The 16,770-nt window shown below is 44.6% G+C and overlaps 1 protein-coding gene across 1 annotated transcript; it reads right to left on the bottom strand.

Annotated features, from left to right (window-relative positions):
• Positions 1-7,083, bottom strand: LOC104832806 (purpurin). The gene is made up of 6 exons (XM_010569172.1): positions 7,026-7,083; positions 5,996-6,113; positions 4,386-4,522; positions 2,761-2,873; positions 1,480-1,692; positions 1-243 (listed from the first exon to the last, which is right to left on the bottom strand). Exons 2-6 carry the CDS (start codon positions 6,110-6,112, stop codon positions 233-235), a joined length of 591 nt encoding a protein of 196 aa, XP_010567474.1. The 5' UTR covers position 6,113; positions 7,026-7,083; the 3' UTR covers positions 1-232.
• Between the last annotated feature and the right edge of the window lie 9,687 nt (positions 7,084-16,770).

The raw sequence follows: 16,770 nt of genomic DNA, 5'->3' as shown, positions 1-16,770 counted from the left end.
GGTTTTTTTAAAAAAAACATTTATTGACAAATGCCACATCAGGTATTCCCTTGAAAATTCAAATATCAATACTGTATTCCACACAGTTCACAAACCCCCCAACATTTTCATGTGTTTTTCGGGAAAAACACACTGGTCCGTACTATGATTTTCTTTTTTTATTAGCTGAGTGGCAACTTCAAGACCAAGAGGTCTGGTTTCTGTGCTTAAGGATAGGATCAGAAGTGTACTTTTAGCAGGCCCCTGGAAAGAAAGAAAAGTAAACTTAGTCCTTGGAAGTAAATTTGCAAAGAAGTGCTGAGTTTTCAGTGAAGGTGTAACTACAACCTTCCTAGAGTACTTCTGAATCACAGTACTAGATCAGGAGCGGGGAGGGGGGGGTGCAAAAGTTGCTGTTTGCATTGCTCTGTGTCTGTTGGCATAGCACTTGCACAGCCTTTGCTAGTCCCAGCTAGCCATGAGTTTTCAGCTTACATGAGTGCCTAGGCACGACCCCGCAAACCAACCGCCCTCCTTCTGCTACAGTAAGCAATATGGAGGGGCATGGGGCAGGGATGCCCATACCAGTCCCATAACCTTGGACGATGCCAGCGCCTGCTCTGTAGTGGAGGACTGCCTCACACAATGATGTGCCATTAAGGAGGTTTTAGCTGCTATTTCTTGTCTAGCAGTGCAGAACATGTGTGTTGTTACTGTGGCAATCCCCCAGTGCAGGTCCTCGGGCCTGGCTTAGTAAAGGGTCAATCTCCAGCAGGGCAGTGTGCGTGTGAAGAGTGTGGGCACTCAGCTGCCAACAGAGAGAAATTTCTGCCTCCAGCATAGACCTAAAAAGTTATCTGCCTATCACATGGACAGCCTATGAGCTAGAAGATCAGCTCCATGCCTCCAGAAAAAAAAGTTGTCTCAAAATGGGCTTTAGACATACTCTGTTCGCCTGTATGTGATGCAACTGCTGACTCCCACTGCCAGCAGACACAGTCAGAACAGCCGCTCAGAGTCCCTCATCTCTGCTACTCCCAGGACTGCCCAGGACACAAATCATGGTGGAGCTAAGAAGAGTGAGGGTGCTCCTTCCTAGAGGCAGCTTCGCCTCCTTTCCTGGAGGACAGTGCACAGACCTAAGGTAAGGTGCTGTTATCCAGGTGGCCAAGTGCAGAAACACCAGGCTCTTAACACTTGTCCCTATCCTGTCTATTAGAGTAACAAAGCTGACCTTCCTTTGGTAGTGTGCCAGTTTCAGCAAACAGGATTCCTGTAAGGACAAACTTAAGGCTGCAGAATCACCCTGTAACAGGCTCTCACCCTTGCATGGTCTTCCCTTTGCAGCTGCTTTTGTATTAGATATAACATTTTAAAAAGGTACTAAAAGACGACAACTTATTTGCTACGGTTCTGTTGCATTTACAGTAAATGTGATCACCTACTCTACAAGCTGCCAGTGCAGCCATTTCAGTGAGTGTGCTAATTAGCCCAAAGTACCTGACTGAAGCACAGGCTGGAACTGGCCAGACATGCAGATTTCTTCCTGCTTCTGACGCACAATGCGCTGAATGGCTGGGGGGAGGCCACGGGGATTGCGTGAGAAGATCAGGGAGTAGCCATCGTCACAGGACCCGTCCTCCTTTAGACTGCGGCAGGCATAGGTAATGGCATAGTTATCATAGTCAGTGTCAATCACCCAGTAGTTGTCCCCTGAAATATCAAAACACACATGTTTGTCATGGTGGGCAAAACAGAGCAGAGGAGGATCTAGTCATCCTGCAGGAAAATGCTTCACTTCAGCACAGGACAGGGATAGCTTCCCAAAGGATCTTAAGTCACTTCCCACATCCAGCTTATCTCCGCACCATGAAGTGAAGAACTGGGACAAGCACACGGCATCTTGACACCATGTTGTTCCCCATGAACATTTCACCTTTGGTTTCTTCTTCTAGGCTAGAAGTATTAGGAGGATGAGGACTTCTGAGGTTTTCAATGAGAAGAAATTGCTTTTAAGTCTCTCACTCAGGCATGGGGGGCGGGCAGGGCATACAGATTAAACTTTGGCCATTCAGATTACATTTGCTATACAAGAAGCCTCAGCAAAACATGGGTCCTGTTTTCCAGCCTTGCTCAACTAAAAGCATTTTGGTGTGGCTTATCTGCCACTACTAAATAAATGTACTTCTTTCTGACACATTAGCAGGCCAGGTCCTGCCAAACTTCCACAGCTGGAGTCCCACAGCTGTGGGAGACTCAGGCACAAAGTACAGGGTGTGCAGGCTGCATAACTGAGGTTCAACATAAGCAGTTTCTGCAATGGGGACCAGCTGTGTCTGTCTGAGGAGAACTGCGCCTTGCTGCTGGAGTGCAGATGTGGGTCCATATATTGCCTCCATTAGCTGTGAGGTGTACAAGGACAATTGACCCTCAGAACTTTTATAATGCCCACTGCGGGGCCCAGGACATATTGCTTCCCTAGGTTCAGCACCCCACTTGGCTGTACAAAAACTATGTGTGTGGCCCATTGCCTCTAAGCTGCATTCTCCCTGTTAATATATATGCTCTATATGTGGGGTGTCTGGGGAGTCTCTGGATCCTGCCTCTTCTGTGGAGATAAAAAGCACTGCTTGGATAAAGCATCCCCCCAGAAAAGGATGCTTAGTCTCTGCTTGGAGCAATGTGAGCTCAACTGTTTTTCCTGCTCATATACTGAAACACAGAAATCTGGGCAGCTGTAAGCTATCAACCAGCACTGTGGGGCTGGAGAAGTTCACTCACCACCACTGGAGAGGTAGCTGGCCAGGCCTTGGTAGGTCATGTACATTTTAGCTGGAGTGGTTGGGTCAGGTACTGTATACTGAGCAGCCATGTCGGCACAGATCACCCAGAACCTGCAACGAGATCCATGAGACTGAAGGTAAAACCCTGCAGCATGTGAGCTTCAAATGGGTGTCCCTCATTCAGGACTCGGGCAAGAACCAGGCTATGGTGCAGCACAACTGCGTCAGGCATGGGCATGGCCTTTCTTAACGAAAAGTCACTGTTTGTCATTAAGTAATGAAAATCTGTGACATCTCCCTCATCACTGACTGTGTTGCTGCTGTCTGGTCCCCCCCTGTGCTGTGCAACTGCACTGTGGCAGTGCCTTGACCGTCCTTCAGCTCAGCAGGTTTTTTTTCCAGCTGTTTCTGTACAAGCAGACAGCCACCAAGCAAAATGATGGCTGTAATTTCTTGACTCCCTGTTAGCAGTTTGCAGAGTGAGCTGACCTGCATTTGGGCTCCTTTGGGTTCATTTGCTGTGTCCCCGGGTGGAACTGGGGAGTTGGCTCACAGCCACCCTGCTCTCCAAGCTAGTAAAAGGCCTTCACACAGGCTGTGGGAACTCTGTAGGTGCCTGAACAGCCTATTTTCATCATCCATTTCTTCTAATGCCCTTATCTGGTTGGCATATGTTTGCTTTGAATACCATCTGCATCTTAGCACAGTTTGCCAGGTGTTACATGGATTTGTGAAACAGTGGAAGGGTCTTCATTCCCTTCCTTGCAGAGGCTGTGCTTTCCCTTTACCCTGCTATTGCAGAAAAAAATTCCTGGCAGCCTTGAGACCCCACTTGCTTTCTGAAGAGTCCTTTCAGGAATCTTCCCAGCTGCACTGCGTAGTATGTCTGCAAAGCTTCGTTTGCCCCAACCCAAAATATCCTGGAGTGCTGTGCTGTTAAGACTTTTAAGGTTCATAGCCACCTGCTCTATTTTGTTATTCATGCAGTTAGACAGTTTTTGGTAGTTAAAGCACAACAGAACTAGTGCTAGCCTACTGGAAGCCCCAGATTTTCTTTCATACACCCAGAAAACTGTTTAATCCCTTTACATGCTGTAATTCCTTATAGTAACCACGAGCAACAGGCAAAACTCTTAAGCTTTCTTCCATCTGTCTATTCAGGCATCACAATGGCATCCGAGAGTTAACCACATGTTTTCCTCTGAAGTCCATCTAACACTGTGTTGAAAGATCTGTGAAAGTAGTGCTCATTTACACTCCTCTCCTTTTCCTGAACCTCTCAGTGAAATGAGACCTGTCCTGCCCTTGCAGCCCCACAGGCTTTGCTAGCTCCTCTCACTTGGTTGCTATTCATTTACCTAATCATTCCATCACTCAAGATTTGACTTTATAATTGACTTTATGCAGTAGTTTAGCGAGGGACCCAGACCAAAGCCAGGCTGAGAAGTAACCCTGGACTCAAAAGTGTCTAACCTCTGGCTTCTAATGTATTACCTTGATTGAGCTTCCCTTTTTGATGAAAAAAACCTGGCCTTTTTTTGTGCTCAGGATAGATCACCATCCATGTCACCCTCCTCTAGTACCTCATGGCAGCAGGTAGAGCTGAAAGTCAAGAGAGCTCACCCAAAAAGCTTCACTCGGCCTTTGGAAGATGCTGTCATTGTGCCATCTTCCTCCACGGTGTATTCAGCAGAAATGTTGTCCTGAAGGAAAAGGCCTTCTGGATCCTTCTTGGCCAGGGCATACCATTTCCCTGCATACTAACATGAAAGCCTATTAATACCTGGATTAACCACCATGGCAAGATTAGCACAAAAGCATTTATAAACATAGTGTCCTTCTAACCACCCATTGCCTGGCCTGTGGAGAAAGTCTGAGTCTGGGTGAGTATGTAGCACACAGGTCCTGCTATACTGTCTGATGAACCCTTGCCTCTCTGCCAGGAGGGGTGGGTCTAGCAGCTCTGCACTTCTGTGTGCATGGACTCATGGTCATGTGAGACATTCCTGTCACAGTGACCCCACACTGAAAGCTTCTCCCATCCCAAGATGCCTGCTGGGAGTCAGGCTCGTTCTTCCCTGTTTCCATTCAGGCCCCTGCTTTTCCATGGAAGATGCCATTGACGATACCAAACTGCAGCCACAAAGACCTTAGCAAGCTGGCTGGAGATGCTCTTGTGGCTGCCGGGGGCCACAGCTGATCTCTGACAGTGAAAAGGGTCTACCCAGCGAAGCAGAAAGCAATGACTCTGTGCACTATGAAGAGGAAAGGATGTGTTGGGGATTCTAGCAGCAGGGGGAAACAAAGTGAGATTAAGGGGAAGAAAATTTCTAGGAAAAAAATAGGTCCCTGAAAATGTACAAGCAGTATCTAGTAAAATGAACACAAGATCTAAGCAGGTGACTGACAGGAAGGCCCTCAAAAGTTAATATTATTAGAAGAAATATTGAGGAAAGCAGAACTTAGCTGTGTTAAATTTAATTCTTCAGTGAAGCTAATGAGAGCTGTTTGGCAAGTTACGTGCTTCAGCCCGAAAAAGAGTCCATAATTCCCAAATAGAAGCCTGAGAAAAACTTTGACTTTTTAAAACTGTGATGTTCCCAAAGCTCTTCCCAGACACGGGTTTGTTTCCAGCAAAGCCAATCTTGTATATAGAGGAGGTGCTGGCCTCACCCCAGCTGCAGCTGGAAGTGATCTTTGCTGAGGGACAGTCAAAATAGGTACTGGCACACCTCTTGGACCTTTCCAATTCCAAGTTAGCCTTGATTTCCTCCTCAGAGGCAAGCAGATTAAATGCTGCGTTTAAACAAGAGTCAGTCTGTGTTCAGCATGCCCAGCTAGATAAATTTTCAGTTTGCTCTGACTCCCAAGAATGGCTGGTTGTGGATGCAAGTCCCCCAGGGCATGCGTTTGGGCTTTTTCTCTGATGAGGATCTAAGTTGTTTCATTCACAGGATCGCTCAAAGCTGGGATCTGTACTGAGCTTTGAGTTGACAGAAGACGATGCCTAACAGAATAACATCTCTGACTTTCAAGGCTGGTTTTACCATAATGCTCAGAAGGTTAAACAGTGGTGAGAAAAGCAAACTACAAGAACAGTGTCTGAGAGAGAGCATATAAAAGAAGTTAACTTCTTGGTGAGGAACCCCTTTAGATTAACAGAACCCATAACCTGGAAAAATAGTTTATACATGAAGCTTCTTCACAAATACTGTTAAAGTAACCATAATTACCCTTTTTGGATCAAAATTGTCTTTCACAGAGAAAGACTCCACTGCACAGGTCTGAGCTAGGCTATATTCAACAGTGGAGAAGACCGAGGCCAGGAAAACATACTGTGCGTATTTCATTCTGCAAGACAAAAACAAATGTGGAATTTTATTTCATGCAGTAGATGTGGGTAGCTAGTGCTGTGCCTACAGATACAGTCCCCTCATTTTAAAAATAGGTACTTTCCATGCTGACTAGACTACCGACTCCTCCACTGGGAAACCACTGGGTCATTGTGGTGCCTAAATCCAGCCAAAACTGAGCGTCAATGGCAATTACTTTGCAAGTATATTTTGCTTACCAGTAGTAATATTGCAGTTCATATTTTTACATTATAAATCAATCCAGACTCTGGATAAGGTTGGTAAGAGTTGATAAAAATTTGCAATTTTTTGAGTTTTTGTTTTCACAAGAATAATAATTCTGATGAGCTCTGGTAAAGCACTGTAGGTTGTAAGGATGTTGTTTCTAATTATTTCATGGGGAGTGTCCACTTTGCTTTCAAGCCTGCAAAGCTGTGTTCTTTATGGCCAATCCTTATCACTGAAACAGGCTCTTCCTAGCTGCCTACTTTAATGGCAAAATACATCTTGGTATTGTCAGCCCTCAGACCATTCCCTCTACAAACATGACAAATAATATTTGATTTCTAGAGGCTTGATCTGCCATTGCAGCACAGCCACAAGGTGGCCATGGCTTTATTTTTCTCCTCAGGTATCCCATCTCATCTGTATCCCAGTGTATTTGTTTCTCACACTTTGGGAAGAGAGCACCTGCATATACCTTCTTGCAGGGTATTTGACCCTGAATACCTGTTCTCATGCCAAAATAAAACAGTTACCTGAAACTTGCCTGCAGGATCCAAGCTGAGCTACTAACCCAGGACTTCCAAACACCCGAGCAGCTACTCTGTTCCCAGCTGCTGCCACGCAAGCTGCACTTCCTACTGCAAGAGATGTTAATCTGGCCCACCTCTGCTGAAGAGAGACCTACCTGTTGGGGTAGAGATGTTGGAGATTCCTGAGACTACTCGGCTTCAGTCTTTGGGCTGCAGTCAGCAGGAGAGTTTTGTGTCAATTGCCCTCCAGCTGCCTTTAAATAATGAATCTGCAAAGTCACTAATTGGTTATTTTTGCTCGTGTGCCTGAATAAAACGCTTAATCTTGGATAATCCATTATGTAAAAACCAACTGTAATCCTCACACTGGTGGGTCTGACTGCTATACTAATACAACCACAGCTTTTACATAATGGAAAAAGCTGCCCAGAAAGCTAATAAGTCTGCTGATATGATTGTACCACACCTTTGTCTCATTGAAGTCTTTCTGCTTCTAACACGTGTTAGGAGAATAAGCACAGAGCATTAACCAGAGAAATTCATGGACTATACATACTCATCTGCATAGGCACATGTTCATATTTGACAACTTGCATGGGGTAGATATATGATTAGCTCTTCCAATATCTGCATCATCAAATTAAGGTGATCCTTGCAAGAGTAGAAAAAATGTTATGTATTATCTACTGGGGGAAAAAAAAGTGCAAAAATAAAGATTTTGCCTTCATGTTCACGATCAAAATCTTGGAGTTCCCAGTTCTCCTGTGCACTGGAACATCTTTATACACATTGTTCCCAGCTCATCTTGTCAACATTTCCAGGTACATAAATACTATAGCTCTCTCCTTCCCAAGATATTCTTCCTAGAAGCCTTCCATGGGGGTACAATAAAACATAAAAAGATGAGAAGGCAGAAATGGCTAGAAAAATATTTTTGGTAGCAAAACGTGCCTGCTGTTCTTACAATTTCTCCAAGTGCCCAAAGAATTTCCCCAAGTGCAAAGGCTGCTCATGTAGTCTTTTTACCCAGGCTCAGCTGGGAGGTTGAAGACTTCAGACACTCATCTAAGAGTTGCTGGCACTAGCAGTTACTTCTCCCACTGGTACCGATCCAGCAATCTGGACATTCAGAGCAAAGGCTAAAGCCTTCTGGATGTGTTGGACTTGCTGCAGAGACCACTTACAACCACTTACCCAGGAATTCCTAAACAGAAGCATGCAACTTCACCCTGTAGCTGGTGTGACCTGTGTTGCTTTCCAGGCAGCTTGTTTAGGGTTGGCCATTATCTGGGAAAGACAGTCCTTGCTTGCTGCCGGAAGAAACTTTGATTTGGTCTCTGTGCAGCTTCCCCTTACACTTTAGAGGGAGGCAAGGATACTTTGCACGCGCATGTCTGGCAAAGGGACTGAGCATACCCCATTCACACCATCTGTGTGGCTTCAAAGGCAACCTGGGCAAGTTCACAGGGGAGTGACCTGCTAGTAACTGGGACAGGAAGGTAAGACCACCCTTGTCCCAGGCTGGGGGTGACCAGGAACAAGTGCCACAGCATGCCTCCCTCCATCTGATGGAGGGGCTGGGGGTAGCCTCCATGCCCTCCCCAGCCATGTGCTCTTGGCTCTTTGTAATTGGCTTGCTTTGGGGCAGGTGGAAGAATTTGGGGCTGGCCAGTATTACGCACAACAGCCCCTTCTTCTCCCTGGGCATTTTGGCTGGGTTTATCCAGGGACACCAAGACCTGGATGTGTGGGGAGATGGCACACACCCAGCTGCTGTGATGAGCCACCAGCTGCTTCATGTCCTGGGCCATGTGGATCTACCTCGTCCTTCTTGGACCCCTTGGCCTGATTTTCTAGAAAGATGCCAAACAGCCGTTTGCTGAACTAATCCTTCAGTGACAGCTGTCTGTTCACCATATGTACTGTGCTCCAGGGACGAGCAGTGTCCCTGAAAGGATTGCACAGGGCTGGCGGCCTCCAGCACTAAGGATGAAGATAACCATCTCTGTGAATTCAGGCACAGCTCGTTACCTATAGGCTTGCACACACACTGTGCTGCCTACCTTCAGCTCCCCTGGCACATGCTTCTTGTACTTGCATCTTCTTCACCAGCAGCATTTGCTTTGTGAAAGGATAATCAACAGAAAGCCCATTTAATTTCTTGAAAATGCTTGGCCACTTAAAGAATGACATAAAAAGTAACTTCTTAAACTGGTCTTTGAGGGCTAGATGCCCACTAGATTTTCAAAGGACTTGCTCTTGACACTGAATCCGAGTGCAGAAGTGTGCTTTTCCACCCTGACATGGAGATTTGAGAGAGAATGAACTGCAGTATTTTCTGTAAATTAGAAGGGCTTCGAAACACTTATCACTTCATCTGTTTCCAACAAAACAGATTAGTTTATGTCCATGTGAGACATAGGTGACACTCGAAGCCATGCTTAGGTGACCGCTTAATCCCCTGGGGATTAGAGACATGCTAATAATAGCTAATCACAGCACAAGATTTTGGTTGGTGACCATAACATCTGTCACTGCATTATCTGCTGTTTGGAGCAAGAGGAAAACAAAATCAAACTAACCTTCATTTTCACAATATTACAGCAGTTTGTGCTGGGCATAGGGAAAAAAAGGGAGCCATCAAAGCACTGAAACATATTCCTGGGCCTGTTAAATTTGATATAACATGAAACGGATCTTATAAAAACAAAGGTGCACTGGAGGGTCTGGTTGTTAAAGAAGATATCCAAGGGTCTGTTCAGACCTGCTCATCAAAACTGGCTGTTTTTTAATAGAAGAGGTGGCCTGACCAAATAAAATGTATTCAGTGTACTGGACTCAGCACAAGACTAACTGGTAGTTTTAATGGCCTGCAGTACAACAGGTATGCAGATGAGATGATTAATCTTATCTTCTGCCCTATCCTATGAAATACAGCAGCAACATTTTTGGATTTCATACCCCTAGCATCCCCCCTCCTTCTGCCTTATTATCAGAATAAGCATTGGGTAAACTGCTCTGGGAATTACTACAATTGCACCACCGTCTCAGATTTAGCAACATGTGCTAGCTCAGCAGCCGATGGCACAGTATGAGATCTCTAAATAGCCTCCTCCATCAGGCATTAAGTTCCCTGCTGTCCAGCAGGCAATTAAGTTGTGGGCTTGTTTAGCAGGGTGCTGGAGAACAACTACATGTAAATGCATTGAGTCACCCTTGACAGCCATTGTAGTGGTTATTGCACTGTAAGTTGGGAGGATTTCCTGCTCTGGCTTTAGATCTAGTTCATGCTGCTGAGGATGCAGGGCTTCCTTCTGGGGTGTCACACACATGTGCCTGCATTGCTGGAGGGCCCGCGTCCCAGTCCCAGGTCTGTCAAGGACTGAAAGGACAGTGATAATCTGCTCTACTCCCTCACCAGGGTGGGAGGCAGGAGAAGTAAGGCTTTCCCATACAGGCACACCACAAGAAGGCTGTTGGCTAAGAGGTTCTCAGTTTCTGTGACTTTTGCTCAGAAATGCTGATCTTTCCCAATGAAGAGAGTGATGCGATACAGATGAAGATGAAATCGTTTGAAGTTTGTTCCTCTGTGGTTCAAGGGTAAGGTTCTTGGGTGTGTTACATCATTAGATAAAAAAGCATTATAAATCACTGACTTATGACTTTCAAGGTTCCATTCAAATACCTCACAGCTTTAAATGACATAAACTGAAAGACACCTTTCCTTTCTGAATTACGATAGTGTCATTCTTGCTAGACATATTGACTGACAATTGGTAGAGCAGGGACTTACATAATCCTGTGCGCACAACACATCTCAGACACACACATGTCCCCCCAATTCACAGGTGAAAACAGGAGGCTGCTCAAAGTGGGGAAAAGTTGAGGAGCCTCAGCTCCTTTGTTCTGATGAATAGCCAGCCTGGGGGGAATTGTTTTCTTAGGGCTGTTGTCAAGGGCTTGGCAGCAAAACTAAGTTACAGCCTCTCTCCCAAACCCTTCAGCATCTTGCTGCCTTGGCAGCACAGCGTGAATGCAGAGCTGGCTAAAATCTCTCCTGAAGTGGGGTTTTAACACACAGTGACCTGCTGGCCAAAGAGGCAGATCAGTTTTTGTGCCATGTCCTGGTTTCTGCACACCTGTGTGGACAATGGTTGCAGCTTGATCAGTGAGCTGCTGGATTTCACTCTCTGAGCCATGACAGTTTCCCTAATGGCCTGTTGCTATTCTGTACCAAAAGAGCATCCAGGCTTGAGACATCCTGATGAAAAAGAGACCATCAGATAAAGAGGTGGACATTTTGGTGGTTGTTTTCTACTATTTACTACCAGGCATACTGTTGACATATCTATATACGTATCTAGTATTTACTACTATGGAACTGGTCCATTTGCAGACATTGGCAGGTTTATTCATTTTAGTTGCAACATTTGTTTAAAGATACAATATTTTTCTTTTCATGCGAACCTGCCAGCTCCTCAAGGGCAGAGATCAGCCCTTTTGGCACAGGAAGCCTGTAAAGCCTGCCTTTTCAAAGTGGGCAAAGCGGGTGGCATCTGCAGACATGAGGGGAGTTCAGCTGCCTGGGACTAAGGTCTTTGCACTTAAAAACAGCTGTGGGGTATCTCCATGGCCTGATCCTATTCTTCTCCCAGTGGAAGGCAGGAAAAAGGGGGTTGTTCCCTTGAGGCAGCAAGTACCCCCTGCCACATTTTGCAGTAAGGTAACAGACCAGGGCTTATTTAATCCCTGGTGTTATTCCCAGGATACCTTGCAAAACCAAGAGGCACAGAGGGTTTGTGAATATCCCTGAAGGTAGGATATATCACGCATGTAGTATTCTAGGTCCAGTTCCTTTTCTGTTCATGCAACAAAAGCAGCTTAACACCAAAAATGCAGGAATAAATCTATAGGCTCTCACTTGTTGCAAAGCATGATGTAACGGCAGAATATATGTCCTCCATTACATATTGCAGACAGTAAATGCTGCCTCCAGATTATTGCTCCAGATTACTCCAACAGGATATTTACAAGTCCTTACATGGCATGCATCTCAAGGTGCTTTAAAAAAGTGATACTGCTGGCACAGAACTCGAGTAGTTCTGGATAAGCCAGGATGTCCATGCTGGCCCTGGTGATGGATTTAAAAGCTAAAACCAGAAGCACAAATTACCAAAGCCAGGGGAATCTCTATGTGCATGCAGCCAAAGGCCATTAGCCAGGCACCTGGCCTTAGTAAGCATTAGAGCACACAGTTTCCATCTGCAACAGAAGGCAGAAACAAACTAAGGAGGGAAGGTTTAGGTCAGACCATCTCTCTGCACTCCAAGGAGAGGGCAGCTGTGAATGTGAGGTTGATTAGTGAGCCACAGAGCTAGAGAATAAGCCAAAGGCTTTCACATACAACTGCATTTCACCTTTATCTCTGCTTCCTTTGTGGGAGAAAAGCTTTGCTTTGAAAAAGGGAAAAGAACTGTGAGGTTTTTTCTAATCTATCTTATTAAATTACTACTATTTTTTTTTTCATAGAGGATTTTGTTTATATTATGCTTTAAAGAGCTGATTTTTCTTTGAAGCTGCAAGACCTGAGATAGGGTAAATCTTCCATGGATAGGAAACTTCGCCATTTTCACCATGGCATACTTCTTGTCAGCCAAGCGCTCTCAGATAGCAAAGCAATTTATTTTACAGAAAGGCCCAGAGATTCCAGTCAAATATCAGGGTACCAAAGTGTTACCACATCTGTAAACTTGCAATGGGAATACACTTGACCCAAAGACCAAGCTTACATTCACTTCAGACTGAGCAACAAGCTGGAAACACTGAAAACGGCAGTGTTGCCTCAAAGAGATAGTTACTAATGCCCATTAAAAATACCATCACTGCAGCAACCTCTGCTGCAGGAATTGAACATTAAGCATCCCACTGCCCACAAGGAGAGAAGAAGGAGGAGACAGACTGCAGTGTGCCCAAATAATGTCAAAACCTTTGCAGGACTCCCTGCAGTTCTGTGCCTGCAGCCCCACCATGGGGAGCTATGGCCATTCTTGTCATGACCAGTAAAAGACATGTATGACTAACCCTGTTGCTGGTCTCTGGAATACAAGTACTTGCTTCTTCTTTGCTGTAGCCTTGTACCTGCCAATGTTGCACTGTTCTGCTGTGTGCACTGAGACTACAGAGTCTCTCCCAGATTCTTATGATTTCTTGGCTTGACCTCTTCTTATCCATGGTGGCTACACTCAGTACCACACTTCTGCTTCCCCAGTTTTTCACAGTAGTCTGTCCTTTGAGTTAAAGCCACTTTCTGTGATTGCATCCCTGTCCCCAGCACTGTCAACTCACCCTGGCAAGGCCTATCCCTGAGCCACCTCCATGTTCATTATGTCAGTGCACCATCAGCCTCTTTCTATAAACTCACCTGAACATGTATTTCTCTGAGCATCTTCCCAGCCTGGTTTAGTTGTCCTGGAGCAGTTGTGTTGAGAATCACTTAGCATCACCTGTTCCTATCTGAATAGCCAAAAGCAAACTCTGAAATACTCCCTGTAGGACCCTTTCAGCCTTGATTTACCCCTACCCAACAGCCTCCCTGGCTTGCAGAAATGCTTGTGTCCCCTGGATTTTCCCTGGTGAGACGCCCAAGGATTTTCCTCAATAACCAATTCCAGAAGCATGGATGCGCATTTTCTGTTGGCTTTTCCCCCATGGCCCTCCTGGCTCATCACTACTTTTCTTAATCACTGTACTCTCCATGGTCTCCATATTATTTCCAAGGTTTCAGCCCTTGGTTTTTTCCTCAGCTTCTTATGGACTCAATAGCCCTTTTCTTCTTCCTCACTACTTTATCATCTCTTCTGCTCTTTCTTTACTCTTGAAGTTAGAGTCAGTTTCTCTGCTCCACTTCTTTTCTGCCAAACAATCCTATCCTCTGCCTTTTTTTTCCCATTGTGTCCATGTTTCCCACAAATCACTTCACTCATCTGGGATGTTGCCCTCTTGTTCTGCAGACATATGCAAACCTTTTCTTAGAGCCTCTTCTCTCCTCTTCATCATTTCCCCCTGACACTGCAATAGCAAATCTATTTCTGGGTAGATCTGAGCACCTAGGTTGTGTTATTAGTGTTCCTTATTATTTCATGTGTCCTACCATCATGTTTTCCTTAATTACATGCCCAGAGTATTTGGGGAAGGTGGTTGCACAAGGAGTGCACATGGTAGAGTTTGGGAAGAGTTTAATGATCTTTTTTGTTCTTCAGCTTCACAGGACATTTGATCAACTAAGTAATCTTCTTATTCGAGGTTCAGTGATTTGTGCTAAGAGCTTTGGATACAATCTGTCAATTGAAAGATAATAAACTCATGTAGTCTTACTGGAGAAATCGCCATTGCCACTGTATTGTCATAATTTTTTTAACTGAGCCATCTCTACATAAAATTAAGAGGAAGAGAATCTGTGCACTTTTACAACATATACAAGGCATATCACCATGCCAGATCTGGTGGACTTACTCATGACTCAGGTACATTTCCAGTCTTCTGGCATGGCAAAGATACCTTTTCTCATAGAAGTCTCTCAAAAAACAACAGCCAGACATGCTAAATCCCAAACTGACTTATGTGCTAGAGTGCAAAGGAAGGGCTGCCACTTTCTGAAACCCAGAACTCATCCTGGAGCACTGGGCAGTGCAGGGTCCGGCCTATTACACACTACTGTTCCCTTGAGTGAAGTACCTCCAGTATAGCAGGTGCTCCTATACCTCCTCTGAACACTAGGGAATTATAAAAAAAAAAACACCACAAAAAAACCCAAAAACCAACAAACCCCCTGGCATTTATTTTAAATTTTGCAAGATTCTGCATTTGGGAGGAGAGTTGGTTGTTGGGGTTTTTTTGTTTTGTTTTGTTTTGTTTTCAGAAATAAAATAAAACAATTAACTGAGAACTAGCCTCATGTTAAGCTGAAGACATTTCTGTGTCTTATCAATTTATGGAGCTTGAAAACATTTTGGAAAGCTAACCCAGCATGCCTATTGATTGTTGTTTACACAGAACACACTACTATCTAAAGTAAAACTTTGTATTTATGTATGTGTCCATAGCACCACTTCCTTTCTGTGAGAACCATTCAGATTAAAATCTTTCCTGCAATTCACCTGCAATACTTAAATTAGTATGCTAATTTAAAAGTAATTCTCCAAGAGAATTAATAAGAGGAGGGCTGATATTACCTGGTCATGACAAGATGGAGCCAACATTCTGGCCAAAATGCAAGCAAAATTTTCTGAGAGGTGTCCAGGTACTAATTTTGACGTAAGCTTATTCTTGGATACAAGCAGGTGGCATGAGAATATTACTTGGTAAATCAGATAAGCTGCAATCTCGTTATGCCAACGGATGAGTGGGCCAGAAAGGTTTGAGTGTAGCTGTCAATACAGCATCCTGTAAGGATAATGTTTAATCAAATTAGGCACTTGCAGCTCCCCTCCCCACAGCCTCTTGGTTAGGAGGAAAACATTGTTCCCATGAAGGAGGGGCAAAAGCATCTTCAGACCTAACAACCCCTTGCTGTCACTTGCTGTCACCCTTTCTATTTTGCAGATCATATCTGCACCATCTGCTTTGGACACAGTCACATAAATGGCTCTAACAGTACTGCTTCTCTTGGGCAGTATGTTTTGCACCACATCAGGTGGATGATTTTACTTCGTAATTGGAGTTTTTAGTAGTGTCCATCCTAGGACTGGGGAGAGAGTGTGATATGAGTTGTTGGGAGGGGAGGAATTTTATTCCCAGAGACTCCAGTTCATTTTCCAGCCACCAGCCAAGCCTTCAGGGCAGCTCAAGCATTTGAGGTTTCCATTTGTAACACTGTTTAAAGGACATCCACCAACACCCAACAAAGCAGAAGTCTTATGCCAACTCTGCAATTCAGTTTTAAAGCTATTAAAAACAAATGTGTGCAACCACACGTGCTCAGTTATTATTATGCTGTGTGACAGCCTAGTGCAAGTTTCCTAAAATAGCAACTTCATCCTCCTCCAAAATCCTCCATTGTCTGCCTAAGTCCAATCAAACAGCATTATCCTGTTGCAAGCTTAGACTGTATCCACCTCAGTTATCATTGGTACGCCAGCAATGGCTTTCCTGGTGCCACCTAAGTTTCCCTGAAGGCCTAGGGAACACCTGCAGCCTTTGCACCATGCTTTAAATTGTGGGTATGTCAGTCCACCACCCTTCTCCAAGGGGTTTGCTCTGGCACTGCTGACTTCCTTTGCACAGATGATTTAGATTTCCACCTGCCATTCCTACGTGGTTTCAACTGCACTGCAGTTACACAGCCCTGGCTTGGCTTAACCAATATTGCTTCAGTTTCTCCACTTCTGCAGCTATAAACTTCAGTACTTTATGACCTTTATTGTTTCCCCTTGTTAAGGGGAAATCTTCTTGTTACGTTTCAAATCCTGCCTGCAGAGGAAGGAACTGAGCTTGGATCTTTCATATGTTGACCCTGGAGTGTCACTGTTGGACACTGCTTGTTTTTCTTACAAATGTTTCAAAACAAAAACATTTATCTTGAACTGAACAGAACATTTCATACCAAACAAAGTGTGAATATCTGGGAGATTTGGATCCAAAAGAGTGCCAACTTTGATTCAATATGAATAGTTCACCCATTCGCAATTTTTCAGCTTCCAAATCACAAGCCAAAAGCACATCCAACAGTTTGCATACTCCTTAATACAGCCACCAAACCCATTTATGTCAGCTTATACATAGAGTGAAGCCATACAGCTTGGAAAACACCATATGTTACCAAGCCCAAAGGACCTTCTGTTCAGACATGGGACATCCTGAGTACCTCCTCCGACTGTATAGCTCTGTGCTGTAATATCCATT

Source organism: Haliaeetus leucocephalus, unplaced genomic scaffold (assembly GCF_000737465.1).
Source record: "Haliaeetus leucocephalus isolate CR32 unplaced genomic scaffold, Haliaeetus_leucocephalus-4.0 Scaffold263, whole genome shotgun sequence".
Lineage (NCBI taxonomy): Eukaryota > Metazoa > Chordata > Aves > Accipitriformes > Accipitridae > Haliaeetus > Haliaeetus leucocephalus.
This window is presented reverse-complemented; position numbering and strand designations above follow the sequence as displayed.

What these genes read in the sequence shown, in the direction of transcription:
- LOC104832806 (XM_010569172.1), bottom strand. Translation starts at nt 6,112, where the DNA reads ATGAAATACGCACAGTATGTTTTCCTGGCCTCGGTCTTCTCCACTGTT. An exon ending in GGCCGAGTGAAGCTTTTTGG is followed by an intron (nt 2,874 to 4,385) that starts GTGAGCTCTCTT and finishes ATCTCGTTGCAG; the next exon opens with GTTCTGGGTGATCTGTGCCG. An exon ending in CAGCTACCTCTCCAGTGGTG is followed by an intron (nt 1,693 to 2,760) that starts GTGAGTGAACTT and finishes TTGATATTTCAG; the next exon opens with GGGACAACTACTGGGTGATT.